The sequence below is a fragment of the Sturnira hondurensis genome, unplaced genomic scaffold (assembly GCF_014824575.4).
Source record: "Sturnira hondurensis isolate 20B ecotype Veracruz unplaced genomic scaffold, ASM1482457v3 Scaffold0008480, whole genome shotgun sequence".
NCBI lineage: Eukaryota > Metazoa > Chordata > Mammalia > Chiroptera > Phyllostomidae > Sturnira > Sturnira hondurensis.
In genome coordinates this window covers 2,270,337-2,285,399 of record NW_028081111.1, presented here as the reverse complement: position 1 = coordinate 2,285,399, position 15,063 = coordinate 2,270,337, and the positions used below count along the sequence as shown (strand labels likewise).

At 50.3% G+C, this 15,063-nt stretch overlaps 1 protein-coding gene across 1 annotated transcript in view; it reads left to right on the top strand.

Moving 5' to 3' along the window:
• FAM178B (family with sequence similarity 178 member B) overlaps positions 1-15,063 on the top strand; it is a 100,357-nt gene that overhangs the window by 25,704 nt on the left and 59,590 nt on the right. Inside the window, exons 7-8 of the mRNA XM_037055042.1 lie at positions 4,052-4,163; positions 7,668-7,752. Coding sequence (XP_036910937.1) covers positions 4,052-4,163; positions 7,668-7,752 — 197 coding nt within the window. The remainder of the gene's footprint in view (positions 1-4,051; positions 4,164-7,667; positions 7,753-15,063) is intronic.

The window sequence follows — 15,063 nt, the reverse complement described above, 5'->3', positions numbered from 1 at the left end:
AGAATGGGAGATACTAGTCCTTAATAATTATCTTATTGTGTTTAGCCAGAAACATTAAAATGAAGGGAGAATAAAAGATCACTTAATCTCTCAGAAAAGTAATGTTACCCTTTCTTGTCGTACAAAACTTTAACACTGTGTGATTACAGATAATACTAATTTTCCTCATTATACTCCTGTGTTTTCCAAACTTTCTATAGTGAATATGTATTATTTTTAATCATTTGAGGGGGAGAGAGAGTGAATGCAGTTTTTCAAAACCTCTTCTAGAAACAAAGTCACTTCTCCCCCTTCCGTGAAAAGGAGCGTTATTTTTCTCCCCACTGTTCTCCATGGGAAGCCTTGGCACAGAGTAAGCAAGCTATCTGTCTCCAACGGCAGAGCAAGTGAGGGCAGGCCGGTGTCTGAGCCCACGTCCTCCCGGACTGGGCCTGCTTAGGTTTCTGGGCAAGAACGCTTCTCCCCAGAGCCCACTGCTATGGGATTGGAGATGGCCCGAGCCATCCCCTCTCGGTCACTACCCAGCTGGATGTGTGACCTCAGGTCAGTTCCTGGCCAGTCACATGCCTTTATGACAGAGTTGGTGCCGGGGCTGACCCTTTTCCTCCTCCCTTGACCACAGTTCAAAAGGAAATCCGGTCGCCTGAGCGGAAAAGCTTCAGGACTGGCCCACTCATGGCCAGGAGGCAGGAGAAGCTCCAGGGAAGGGTGGGGCCTGCCTGCTGACGCATTCTGGGTGCTCTCCTGGCCCTGCAGGGTGTGGGGGGGTATCCTGTGGGTGACGTGTCTGCAGTGTGTTCCCAGGTCACCTGGTACACAGGCCAGGGCCTCGCTCTATGACCGCCTCAGCAGGAGAATGTGGCCAAGCTGTGTAGATGTCAGTGCTACTTGCGTACCCGATCTCCCTGTGGCCCAGCCCTTGCTTTGCCAGGACCACTTCCTTCTCCTGGCATGCTGGGGTTGAGGCCTGTGAAATAAATCCATCAGTTAGAGTTGGATGGACAGGACTGGGCCGTCCAACTGGCTGCAGCTGTCCCTGAAAACAGCCCGCAGGCGGGGTTGTTGCTGCAGTCTCTGATTCCGACTGGGCAGTGCTGCTTCACTCTTGCGAAGGAAAGAAAGAAAAAGAAGAGAAGCAGGCAGGAACACTGTGAGCATTATTGGTTCTGTTCTGCCGAGGCCTTTAAACTTTCATTTGAGTCCCTTGGCAAGGGCGCAGAAACTGATACTGTATAAACAGCCACACTGGTGTTTATCCCTCCGCCATCGCTTGGGATTCCCAAGGCATCGAGAGACCTGCCCTCTAGGACGGCTGCCCTGAGACAGGCGAGGAGGGAAAGACCGCAGGACTCTTGGCCAGGTGTTATCAGGAATGGGAGGTCCGAGCGGAGGTCGGAGCTGTGCCCAGGCATCCACCTGTGGACCCACGCCAGTGCCCTCTGCGTTCCCCCCTTGTTTGTGCAGTTCCCCTTTTGGGCTAATTTCTCCCCTTCCTTGCCCCATTCCTGGGCCCTCTGTCCTTGCCGTGGTGGCTGGGGATTAGCAGTTCTCTGACTGGCTACTCCTTGTCCTGGTGAGAACCTCTCTAACTGGGATCCCCAGGGTCGACAGCTGGGGCTTCGTGCTCAGCAGGCCTGTGTGGCATCTGCTGAGACAGAGGTTCCCTCTGCCCCTCTCACTCGGGGTCCTCTGACACTGCCAGCCCAACTCTGACCTCAGTGCTGGCTCAGCTGCAGACACCAGCACCCACATGGAACCAGCGTCTGTGCCTGTGACTTGCCAGCATGGCAAGGGTTTTCGTAAATTTAACAGCAGCTGATTCTGTGACCCAAGGGTTTTGGGTTTTGACCATACACTTCCTGCCCCTTCTCTTTCTACTCACCCTCTCCACCAGGTGCTTCTGTGGGAACCTTCCCTCCTGCTCAGGTCAGACAGTGTCTGCAGGGAGGCCCTTGTGCTAGGCTGCAGTTATGCATGCCATCAACCTTGTCCCTTCCACTGAAGGCAGTGGGCCCATGAGTCCAGTCCGCAAGGTGAAGCAGCATTTGGGACCCAGCCTGCGGGGGAGAGTTCCCACATCTCATCCAGCCTTAGGCACAGAGTTCCCAGTAGCCACTCACTCCAGGGCACAGCTGAATCACCCTTTCTGCCATCTCTTGCTGCTGGCTACAGACGACCCCTAACTTGGCCTCTGTAAACTCAGAAGCAGCCTCATAATTTCTGTGGCAAAAAAATGTACGGAAAGGTGGACATAGCAGCACGGAGACATTGCAGCCGGGGGTGTCTCTCCCTCAGAGCAGCAATTGGAACTGTGTCCATTGAGCCAAAAGGGGCTTGTAGAGTCTCCTCAGAGTCCTTGCAGCACCAGCCTTTGTGCCACATGGCTCCTGGCCACGTCCTGCCAATTTGTGAGGCCCTGCAGACACTGTTTGCCTGGGTATTGTCTGCATTCTGGGCCCTGTACTTGAACCCTGCAGGCATTATGGGGGTCAGTCCCTGGGAGTGTCCATGTGACCAAGCGCATGGAGCTGAGCGGAGCACACCACGAGCCCTGGGGCACGCACGTATTTGTATGTACAAATAAAGGTCTATTTTAGAGCGATCAGCTTCAAAACACAAGAAAAAAGCCACCCTCTCCTCTGAACTTAAATGGCTTGGAAAAAAATATATACAATTAGTAATTGCCTGGACACGCTCAGGGAAACAGCGAGTTGGCTTGGAGGAGAATCTTTGTTTTGGAGCATTCTGTTCCTAGCAGATTAAAATATGTCCTTTTTAAAAAGGAGAAGAAAGCTGGGCTGACCAGCGAGGAAATTTCTATCTGGAGTCGTGGTTTTAAATGCTGTCTGAAATATTCTTTGCATGGGTCTGGCCATTTAAAAAAAATAAACACAAAATTGTATTTCTATTTCCTGGAGTCCATGTTAATTGCCTTTACGACATTATCTAGAGAGAAAAGGAGCTCCGGGAGAGCCCTCCCCCAGACCCAGCCTCCCTAGGGAGGAAGGAAGTCCTGCCGACCCTCCAAAACGGCTTCTGAAGCCCCTTTCACCAGAGGCCCTAAAAACACATGGACCATTTCGACAGCTGGTTCACAGGGACCTGGGATCCTGTAGGTCACCATGACCAACCAGCAGACTCTTGGGCTCCTCCCCACACCAGCAGTGGGATTTTGAGAGCTCCTCTTAGTGGGCAGAGGCCCTGTAAGAGCCTGTCATGATAGGAAGTGCAGGCTCCGGCCACAGGCATGTAGTGATTCTGCGTGCAGTCCCCCTGGACGCAGGGCCTTCGCTGCTCACGTGGTTTCTGAAGCGTCTCTGCAGCACCTCATTTGTGATTTGCTTCCCAGAATTTCCCCATCTTGGGCCCCTTTCTGTTATTTCTCCATCTTCTCAGGTGTCCCTTTTGTTTCAGAAAAACACAGGACAGGCAGAAAAGCCCTGTGTAATCAGAGCCCAAACGCTGGCTCACATGGGCCCCATCGGTAACTCTGTCCACTGCCACAGTGGGGCCCTGGGCTGATACCTGTGACTTGCAGATTCTCCCCTCAGCTGACTCAGATCCTCCAGTCAGCCTTGGTAAACACCTCAGTCTCCCCTTTGTCCAGTGGAAGGGACAAAATGTACCACCCGGTCGTGTGCTTAAAACTGTAGGATGTGTTCATGGGAGCACGTGATTCCGGTGATGACGTGAGTGGTTTTTCCTTCTGACAGCTATTGCATCAAGGGCTCACCAGAGGGAGGGAGAGGAAAAAAGAAAAAGAGACATTGATGTGAGAGAGGCAACAATCTGTTGCCTCCCATATGTGCCCTGACCAGGGATCAAACCCACAACTCTGATGTACGGGATGATTGTCCAACCAACCAAGCCACCCAGCCAGGTTGCAAGTCATTGTCTCTAGCAATGACTGATGTAATTTAAGCGTCCTGATGAAGCTGAAATATGAGAATCACCCCCAGCCCCCACCTCGTTTTACTGAGACTGGTGTGTTAAGGAAGGCTACCAGGCCACTGGTGTGGAGCCCCCTAACCTGACTCCTCTGCCCCCACAGCTCTCCACTGGCCCAGCAGCTCTCCTTTCTTCGAGGCGGCCTCCTGAGCAACCTCTACCTGCAGGCGCCTGCACCCACCTGTCCTGTACCTCTGCTCCAGTGGCTGTTCCAGGTGAGGAATTCAGGCCTGCCACTAGGTGGCGGGAGTGTTCTGGCCTGCAGCCTGGCAGGGCAGGCCAGGAAGGGGGAAGGGCTGTGGGGTATGGTTTTGGGGTGAGTGTGTCTGCTGAGTTTGTCCCAGCTAAAGGAAGAGGAGGGAGGAAGGCCTGTGACAGCCGAGTCAGGGAGGTACTCCAATCGCCCTGTGGTCTCAGTCCACCCTTCACCAGGGCATGTGCCTCACAGGGTGCTGCTCCCTCTGCTACCAGAAGTCCTCTCTCTGGTACTCCACCAGTGCTTCTGTGTGTCCCAGCTCATGTCTGCTCCATGTCACAGGTCCTGGCTCAGGGCCCACCACAGCCCTGTAGCACCCTGGAGGTGGGGGGCCCTCATGAATTTCAAGCTGGGGGTGCTCAGGCGTATGAGCATTTGCCTCCCTCTGAAGAGTTGTAGGTCAACTGGGAAAGCCCAGAGCAGCTGCCATAGCTCCCGTCTTTTTTTCCTGCTGGTGCTGGCGGAACATTGCACTTGGGAAACTGCATTCTACCCTGGTCCTGAGACCTTCACACTGAGAAAGAGGGTGAGGAGCCAGCAGGGACAGCCCAGAAACCAGCTGCTGTGGTCTGAATGCCAGTCTTGGCACCACCCAGGGCCATCCCTGTCTGGGGAGGGCAGGTCACAAGTTCCAGCTGGTCTCATTCCTGCCAGTTAGAGCCTGGATCCCAGCTGTAAGTTAGAGCAGGCATGCAGGGTAGATTGTCCAAGGAAGTCCGCTTCGGCTGATGGGCTGCCTTCCAGAAAGAGCCTTCCAGCTCTCTCCTTCCCATTGCCCCTCCCCACCCCAGAAGAAAAAGACCCGTGGGGCCTGGGGCTCTCATGTGTGGCTGTTGCCCTCATCCCTCCCCCAGGCCCAGCGGGATTATAGGCTAGTAACAGGGAACAGTGTGGCCATTCTTCCCTGCCCCCATCAGCGCAGCTTCTCTGTGCTTTGTCACACAGTGTATGACAAAACACACAGTTGGGCATTGGAAGGCACAAAGGGCTCGTCTGAGACATCGCCCATAGAGGGTCCTTGTGTGACCCTGACACGGCGTGGACTGCCTGGGGAGGAGTGAGCCAGCCCTGCTGCCTCTTCTCCCGCTTCTGTCGCCCCAGGAGGGACCATGCAGCAGAGGACCCTGCCCTGAGGCCACACAGGCTGCCTGTATTTCACTACTGCCACTTCTTGCTGTGTGGCCTTGGGCAGGTTATCTAGCCCTGTGACTCAGTTTGCACTGCGCAAACTGGGGCTGAGAGTCCCCTGGGGAAGTCCTGTGGCCTGCCTTGTTTTTATGGTCCCCCCAAAGGCGCTGCCCTGGGGCCTGGGCATCTTCCAGAAGGAATATTTGAGTAGAGGCTCCAGTTCTCCACCTTCAAGAAGGAGACACCAAAGCTCCCCACTCCCCAAACTGGGCCCAGATCAGTGAAAGGGTGCCTTTGACCTTGGGAACCTACAGGCAAGACTCTGATCAGCATCTTTGTCTCTGGAGGGGAAGGAGGAGCAAGGCAGCACAGTGACCATGTGACTATCATATGGCGAAACTACAGACCTTCCCAGAATGGACTCTGCCATTTCATTTCTGAGGTTTTGGTTTTCTTGCAACTTGTAACAAATGTTCCCTCAGTAACAGCAGCATCCGTTCATTCACAGACATTGATTGAAGACTGGCTGTATATTGAGCTCTACGGTTGGAGAGATTTGGGGAATGGTGTCCCAGGTGCATATCTAGAATGTGGCCGTGGTGCTCAGCATACTTCTGAACCTTGCTGTTACGTGGACTGTGATTGCAAGAGGCAGAAATCCATGGGGCTCCCTGAAGCTGCTGGGGGGATCCTTATAAAGGTGCAGGGGTGGGGTCCTCAGGAGGAGCAGGAACCAGAATGGAGAAGAGTCGGGATCCTAGGACAGGCCTCGGCTTTTTCTCACTCTGAAGATTCATGGCCATGTGAATTCTCAGGAAAGAGAGCCTGATTGGCCTAAGAGGGGTTAAGTGACCCCCCCCAACTCACCCCATCCAATCAAAGACAGTGGTTAGCAGGATCACTGGGCAGCTGAAGGCCCACCTGTACCCCCGGGGTTGACTCAGAGCTGGGGGTGGGTAAGCAGGGCACGCCTCCCCAAACCTGCTCATTGGACTGTTTGGAAAGAATCTCCCGGGGTCCCATGGGAACTAGGCCCTGTGCCAGCCCCCTTGACCCCTCCCAGGGGCTTCCTCAGTGGGGTACACAGTGGGCATTGGGTGAACAGACTTTGGCCTTCATGCTCATGAATTACATAGACATGTCACTGGAGTCCCAGTGTGTACTGACCAGGTTAGTCTAGCTGGGGAGGTGGACGGAAGCACACAGCATATGCTCTGAATTGATATTCTCATTGGGAAGTGATCAGATGCCCAGCTGTGAAGAAGTTGGGGGAGACTGTAAAAGGAGGAGGAGGCAGAGTCCTGGTGTCGTAGGTCAGATCCCAGGAAGCTGACCCTGAGATGTGGTTTCCCAGCAGATTTCCGGTGCAGGGGCTCGTTCCCAGCAGCCCCTGTGGGAGCGAGGGAGAGCAGCAGGCCTGGGCAGAGGCAAAGCAAATGTAAGAGGATCACAGCGGGTCCTACAGGGGCCTCTGGAAGTGGGGTGACCCGTTAGCGTTGAACTAATGGAGGCAAGGGGCCTGGCCAAGGCCAGTTATCAGACAGAGACCTGCCTGAAGCCCTCGTATATAACACAGTAAATTCAAATTTGACTAAGGTGACATCCTGAGATCTCCTTCCTGAAGCAGGTTTCTCTGAACCTCTAGCACAGGAAACGGGGGCGGAGGGGTGGGGGGCGCAGTCAGAGACATTCTGAGTCTCTTGCTTCTTGATAAACAGCTTAAAATCACTATCCCAGAAAACAGCTTTAGGGTGGCAAAATTTGGGTCCCTTCGACCCTCAGACTGGAGGAGCCTTCGAGTTAGGATCCCAGTGAGTTTGAGTCAGGTGGGTGACCTGCCACCCCCATGGCAGCCCAGGTCGTGGTACCAAGGACCTCCCGGTGCTGGTGGTCTCAGATGACCCTAAGTTAAGGCGCTGACCTGGGAATGATGGAGGATCCCAAAGAGGAACTGGCCTGTCTGTCATTGTTCAGCAGACTTTCAAGCTCCTTCTCTTTCCTACACTGGGCCCTGCCCTGGAGGGGCGTGGCCTTGACCACGGGGAGTGAGAGGCAGGGGCACAAGATTCCCTCACAGGGAGGTGGACAGAGTAGGAAGTTTGAAGTCACATAGACCTGGGATTGAATCCTGGCTTTGTGACGTAAAAGCTGACCCCAGGAAAGTTGCTTGACCTTTCTGAGCTTGGTTTCCTCCTCTGTAAAATGGCAATAATGACGCTATCTTTGTACCATGTAGACTTGTGAGGGTTAAGTGGGAATTGTTTACTGTGGAGCAGTAAATGTTTACTACTGTTACAACACAGGAATGACCCAGCTAACCTGTTTCTTCTCCTAGCTGCTGACATGGCCTCCAGAAACTTCTTCGAGAGCCTTTGACCTCCTGTGGGATCTCAGCATGGAGAGACTCTTCTGTCAGTCTGGTCAGTGCTGGGGTGTAGAATGGAGACTTTCACCCTAAGTGCCCGAGCTCGAGAGCCTGGCTAGTACACAGCACCAGTCTCCCTGGAGCCTGGCATGCAAGGGACGTGCCAGTGGGGACATCACGTCCCTGGGGTGTGGAGACGTCAGACCATCTTTGGCTCTGTCTCCCGAGTTAGTAAAAAGTTGAGCCGACGGGCTCTGAGGCAGCCTGATCTGGCCTCGGATGCACATCACGGCCACCAGGTCCAGGCTGACCTCACAGACAGACTGCTGGGATCCCGGAACAGTGTGGAGGGCCAGTTCTCTGGATTTAAGGGCACAGTTCTTTCTGAACACCTACATCAAAGCAGAGATGCCTCTTGGGTTGAGTTAACCACAGGGGGCCTGAAGCCCCCACCAGCAGCCCGCCTGGGCTCTTGAGGCGTCAGTGGAGCCCCTGAGTTTGGTCTGGGCTGGAACGAAAGCCTCACGCCTGTACCTTGGACCTGATGTTTAAGGGGTGCCCTTAAGTCATCTTTACACTTCAAGGAGTTCAGAGTTCACAGAAGTGATTGATTTTTCCCTTTAGTGTCTGCGCCCTTCCCAGGCTGTCGTCATTTCATACCTGAACCCAGACACTTTAGCACCAAAAAAATATCCTGTAACCAGTTGAAAGTCACTTACAGTGAGAGGGACTCACAAGTATCCAGACACTGCCTTTGCTCACTGGCTGTAGTCTGCGCACCCTCCCCCTGAAGGCATAGGTTTGAGACCTGTGATATGCACCCTTAACGCCCCGCCTGCCCTTTGAATTTCTGCCTTTGTGCCTTCCTTGCTCAGGGAGTTGGCTGAGCTCGGGGCCAGCTGTCAAATGAGAGCATTCCACACTCCTGACCCCTCTCCCCTCCCCCGTCCCCACGCCTAGGCCCCTCTGAGGTTTTCTGAACAGCACCAGTCTTGGCATCCTCTCCCTTTTCATAACCTCTGCCCCTGCAGCAGGGCTGCCCTTTTGAGAGCCCCCAGGGCCACCTCTGCAGCATGCCTGCCCTTTTGGGGAACAGAGGCCTGCCTTGTCCTGCTCTTCTCCTCCAAGCAGTGGTATGTGTCTCCCCCCACCCCAGAGGCAGAGGGGGATGTCCCACTCTTCTTTGCTTCTTGCCGCAACGTCGTTGATTCGCTGCCCTCTGTCAGATGGGCCAGGAACCTGCTCCGGAGTTCCCAGCTGGCTCTGCTCTGCCCCCTCGACTCGGGAGCGCTTCTCATGCATCACGCTGGGGTTCTCCCTCCCTCCCGCTGCAACAGAGACTGGCCTGGAATTCCAGGTCCAAGGTGGAATCTTGACTAATTCAGAGGAAGTCAAAGACCAGAGATCAAAGACCCACAAAAGAACTGTAAGCAGGCACTTGAACGGACAGCAGCGTTACTCACAACAGCCAAAAGGTGTCCACTGACGGATGACTGGGTAATAAATGGTGTATATACATGCAGTGGATCATCACTCAGCCTTGAAAGGGAGGAAAACTCTGACATACATTCTACAACATGGATGAACCTGTGGACATCATGCCTAGTGAAATAAGCCAGACACAAAAAGACAAATACTGTATGATTTCATTTATATGAGATCTTTAGAATAGTCAAAATTATAGGCACAGGAAATAGGACAGTGGCTACCAGGGAGCGGGGCTGGAGGGCATGGGCAGTTGGTGTGCGCCTTGCACGGGGTCTCACTCTCGGCTTGGGAAGGTGAACAGCTTGGGGGTGGGTGGTGCGGAGGCTGCACAGCAGTGTGAACACACTGAACACTCCAAACTCTACACTTAACAAAGGTGAAGAGGCAGCATTTATGTTATATGCTTTTTACCATAATTTAAAAAACAAATAAAACAGCCACATTCAGAGCCTAGAGCCACAGGCCAAGAAAGAATCTACCAAAAGCTGGAGCTGAAAATCAACCCCTAGTTCAGGAAGCATTTGTAAGAGTAAATTAGACACAGCGTTGGTACAGATGGAAGTCCTACTCCTTGGATTTGTCAACAACTTGAGGTGCACTGAGTGCCCTTGTCATCTGCGGGAGCAGAGCCCTCTGGGGAAGAATCGTGGGGCTGCCTCCCTCCCAAGAAGATCTGTGATTGTTGTGTGTTTTCAAGTTGCCTGGTCTTTTCCTTTTTGTAAATTGGGGAGATGTGTGTGTGTGTGTGTGTGTGTGTGTGTGTGTGTGTGTTTATGTCCTTTCCTGGAGTTTGTGGTGATTGGCAGTCCCTCCCAGGCCATGCTGGGAAGGTTCTTATCCCACCAGGCTTCCTGAGCAAGGTCGGGATGGAGGCGGCCCAGAGTTTCTGCAGGGCCTGGGATCCCAGCTTCAGAGCTGACTGTTTTCAGGGGTGCTCCAGGCGAGTGGGCCTGAGGCTCCCTGGAGTACTGAGTATGGTGGGAATTATTTTCCTGGGTTGAGAGCCACATATAACCTGTTAAAAACTCCTTGGTGAACTTGGAGGATGGGATATCCTTGACATTGCAGGGAGTGTTTATTCATTTATTCCGCAAACATGCACTGAGGGCGTCCTGTATTCGTGTTCCTCACTCCATGGCAGAGAGAGATTCAGGAATGAGTAAGGCAGGATTCCTGCCCTCAGAAGGCTGATGGCCAAGTGGGAGGAGGTGACGGCACAGTTACACTAGGAGATAGAAGGGAAGCTCTGATGAAGCTGGGGGACTTCCAAGGAAGGAGAATTACTTGTAGCTAGATGGAGTTACATGGGGGAGACAGGAGTTGGGAAGTAATTTGTAGAAGGAAGGCCAGTGACCCATCTCTCAGAAGACGTGTAGGTCAGGGATTGCAAACTCTGTTGCTTGTAGAGACCAAGTGAGATCCAGGGCTGGAGAGCTTCTGCTCACTCTAAAGGGCCGGTGTTATGATATTGCCAGATACCTCTTCTCTCTCTCCATTTCCAAGACAGGCTGTGCTTTAGTTGGGACATGCTTTGACTGTAAGTAACCAACAGCCAAGTAAAAGAAGTTTATTATCTCATGTGACAAAAATTCCAGAGTCAGGTGTTTCCATGGTATGTCCAGCAGATCTGCCAAATCGGACCTCTGACTCAGCTCATGTGTCTCCCTTCTCCCAACTGCCCCTCAAGACTGCAAAATGGCTGCTGTAGCTCCAACCACCACCATGTTGTCCTGGGACAACAGTGTTCAGGGCAGAGAGGAGAAGAGTAGAGGATAAAAGGTCATCAATTCTTGCACTTTTCTCTCTTTTTATTGGGACATTCTTTGCATTTTGTTTCATTAAACAGAACTGGAGCCCAGGCTTTAGAGGACATTGCCTGTATTTTCTGACCCTAGTGCCCTTTGAGTCCCTGGTGGTGTCTGAAGGATTTTCGGTTCCGTGAATCCTACTTCTCCAACATAGAATCTAGGGCACTTACTTTTCACCCTCCTTTCAACTATTTGAATTTTTAGTTGTGGAATTTCCATTTAGTTCTTTATTCTTTTAATAGTTTCTACTTCTCTACTGGGATTTCTCATCCATTCACTCAGTATGAGTGTGTTGGCGTTTACCGCCTTGAGTGTATTACAGCAGCTACTTTAAAACCCTTGTCTGTAATTCTAACATCTGGATCATCTGATTCATCACATGGAAAATTAAGTATGAACGTGAGCATTTATTTAGAATAACTAAAGAAACCATGGACCAAAAGCTGGACCTTGGGAGGATCGGGTCTCTTTCTCCCAGATCTCTTACAGGGGTGTCCAGCCTATGGCCCACAGGCCACAGGTGGCTCAGGACAGCTATGAATGCGGCTCAACACCAAATTGTAAATTTACTTAAAGATTTTTTTGGTGATTATGTGTCGCAATGTATTTACTGTGTGGCTCAAGACAACTCTTTGTCTTCCGGAGTGGCCCAGAGACGCCAAAAGGTTGGATGCCCCTGCTAGGACATTTCCCGGAAGGTTCTTGCACCAAAGCCTGCCGATTGTGCCACGGCTCCTTTCCTAACTTAGAACACGCACAGGGTCACACAGGCGAGGGGCCCGAAGCTCACCCTTCATCCGCTTTACGGTTAATTGGCTTCTGCTCAAATACCTGCTCCTGTTTCTGTTGCCTGTGGCTAGGCGCTCTGACTGCTCCAGTGGCCACCCTAGGCCAGTCTCTGGAAAGGTAGGCGGGATGGTGTGGCTCACCTGCTGCCTTGGGCCAACTGTTTCAGAGCAGAAACCAGAAAAAAACCCAGCTTCCTTTACCGGGAAAGGAGAGGAGCGTGGCTCTTGGGTAGGCAGTCGGCTGCCATAGCCAGAATGTGGATGTTTATGTGAAATCTCCTCGTAGCAGCTAATTCAGTTAAAAAAAAAAAAAGCAAAACTCCCGCTGTGAACCCATCTGCAGACTCTTTTTGACTGTAGATGGTATCCACTGATCTGCAGCCTTGGGAGGAGGACTCAGGTGCAGAGAGATACGAGGGAGGCGGAGAATGGCGGAACACAGAAAAGGGGGTGGAGACAGTGGGGCTTCCTCCCACAGGGCGGTACAGAGGGTAAGATGGAACATTAGGGGCCAGAGCTCGGAAGACAGTGGGGCCATTGCAGACACGGTGAAGCTTAATATTTGGCAAAACCAGGACAAAATTATTGCTGTTTTAGACATAATTCGCGTACTATATGATTCACACTTAGCAAGTTTGTGATTCAGCATGGTTCAGATTTGTTCAACCATCACCACTGTCTAATTCCAGAACGCTTCACCACTTCACACCCATCAGCAGTCAGTTACTTCTCATTCCCACTCTCCCAGCCCCCGGCAACCCCTAGTTTACGTTCTGTCTCTGTAGGTTTGCTTATTATGGACGTTTCATATAAATGGAATCCGATTGAGTCTGGCTTATTTTACTTCACATGTGTCCAAGGTCCATGTGTGTTGTCCTGTGTGTCGGTACTTCCTTTTATGGCCAAATAATATTCCACTGTATGGATGTGCCACATTCACCCATCACTTGGTGGACACTTGGGCTGTTTCTACTTTGGGGCGATTGTGAGTAATGCTGCTATGAACATTTACACACAAGTGTTCATGGGGACATATGTTTTCTGTTCTTTCCGGTACATACTGAAGCGTAGAATTGCTAGGTGACATGGTAATTCTAGGTTTCACTTTTTTGAAGGCCTGCCAACCCATTTTCAGAAGAGGCTGCATCACTTTACATTCCCACCAGTGGTGTGTGAGAGTCCCACTCTCTTTCCACCCCCGCCAGCATTGGTTACTGTCCATCTCTAGTGGGTGTGAAGTATCTCACAGTGGCTTGGACTTGCCTTTCTCTAACGACGAAGGATGTGGAGGGCCTGTTCATGTACTTATTGTCCATTGGTGTGCCTTCTTTGGGGAAACATCTGTTAAAATGTTTTGCCTATTTATTTATTGAATTGCAGGAGTTCTTTATATACTCTGGATACTAGATTCTTACCAGATATGTAATTTGCAAATATGTTCTTCCATTCTGTGGGTTGTCTTTTTTCTCTCTCGATAGTGTCCTTTGATGCACAAAAGTTTTAAATTTTGATAAAGTCTAATTTATCTGTTTTTTCCTGTTGTTGCCTGTGCTTTTGGTGTCAAACAGGATACCATTGCCTAGTCCAAGGTCATAAAGAATTTCATAAAGAAATAAAGAACTCATTAAGGGAATTCATAAAGAATTCCCTTATGTTTTCTTCTAAAGGTTTCTTAAAATTTTTAAAAACTGATTTTAGAGAGAGAAAGAGGGGGAGGGCGAGTCTTATATGTGCCCTAACCAGGGCTCAAACCCGCAATCTTGGAACATTGGGATGACACTCTAACCAGCTGAGCCACCTGGCCAAGGGTCTTCTAAGAGTTTTATAGCTTTAGCTGTTACAATTAGATCTTTGACCCATTTTAACTTGATTTTTATATGTGCTGTGAGGTAGGTGGTTCAACCTTATTCTTCTACACATGGAAATCCAGTTTTCCTAGCACCGTTCGTTGAAAGATTGTTCTCTGCCCATTGACTTGTCTTGGCACCTTGTTAGAAACCAGTTGACTATTGATGTATGAGTTTATTTCTGGACTCTCAACTCCATGACATTGATTTATACATCTGTTCTTATGCCAATACCCCAAATTCTTAATTACTTTAGCTTGTAGTAAGTTTTGAAATTGGGGGGTGTGAGTACTCCAGATTTGCTCTTTTCAAAATTCATTTGTCTACTTTGGAACCCTTGTATTCTGTATGAATTTTAGCGTTTGCATGTCAGTTTCTACAAAAATATCAGCTGAGGTTTTGATGGTGATTGTGTTGAATCTGTAGATAACTTTGGGTATTTTTTAAAAGATTTTATTTATTTATTCTTACAGAGAGGGGAAAGAAGGGAGAAAGAAAGGGAGAGAGACATCAATGTGTAGTTGCCTGTAGTTCACCCCAACTGGGGACCTGGCCTGCATCCCAGGCATGTGCCCTGACTGGGAATCGAACCAGCGACTCTTTGGTTTGCAAGCCAGCACTCAATCCACTGAGCCATACAGGCCAGGGCTGGGTATTACTGACATCTTAATAATATTGAGGCTTCCCATCCATGAACATGAAATATTGAAATATCTTTAGTTTCTTTCAGCAGTGTTTTGTAGTTTTCAGTTTACAAGTTTTATATTTCTTTTGTTAAATTTGTTCCTAAGTATTGTATTTTTTGAGGCTATTACATGTGGAATTGTTTTCTTCTTTTTTCTTTGCCGATTGTTCCTTGCTAAAGTATAGAAATACACTGTATTTTTGTATATTGACCTTGTATCCTGCAACCTTGCTGAACTCATTTATTAGCTCTAATAGTTTTTTTTAATAGCAGAATTTGGTTTTGAAAACAAACATATTCTTGTGCAACTAATTGCTTGAAAGACATGACTCATGTTTCTTTAACAAACATGCTTCGGCTGTGCCAGTGCAGGACTGGCCAGTAATGCCAGTGCTGAGCATCCCGAGTATGCCCCAGTGCCTGGAGGAAGGGAGCTGCATCGGTGAGATGAGATGGGAACCCTTCAGAAGAGGCGTAGAACTTGTGGAGGTTCTTTCCCATTAGCTTCCACAACAATGTTGTTCATTCTTACCTACCCATTCCATTCTCTAGCAGCTTCTAAGAATTTGTGTAGGAGAGGGAGAGTATAATAAAATAAAATGACCCTGGCCAGTACATTCTTTGGATATTTTTTAAGTAGGCGAGAAATTCAGCTCTCCAAACAAATTAGTTTTATTTTCACGAGCAGTGCCTTTGGGCACTTTGTCCTTCCTCGTTGGGTCAGCATGTTTTTCCCTTCGTCCCCACAGC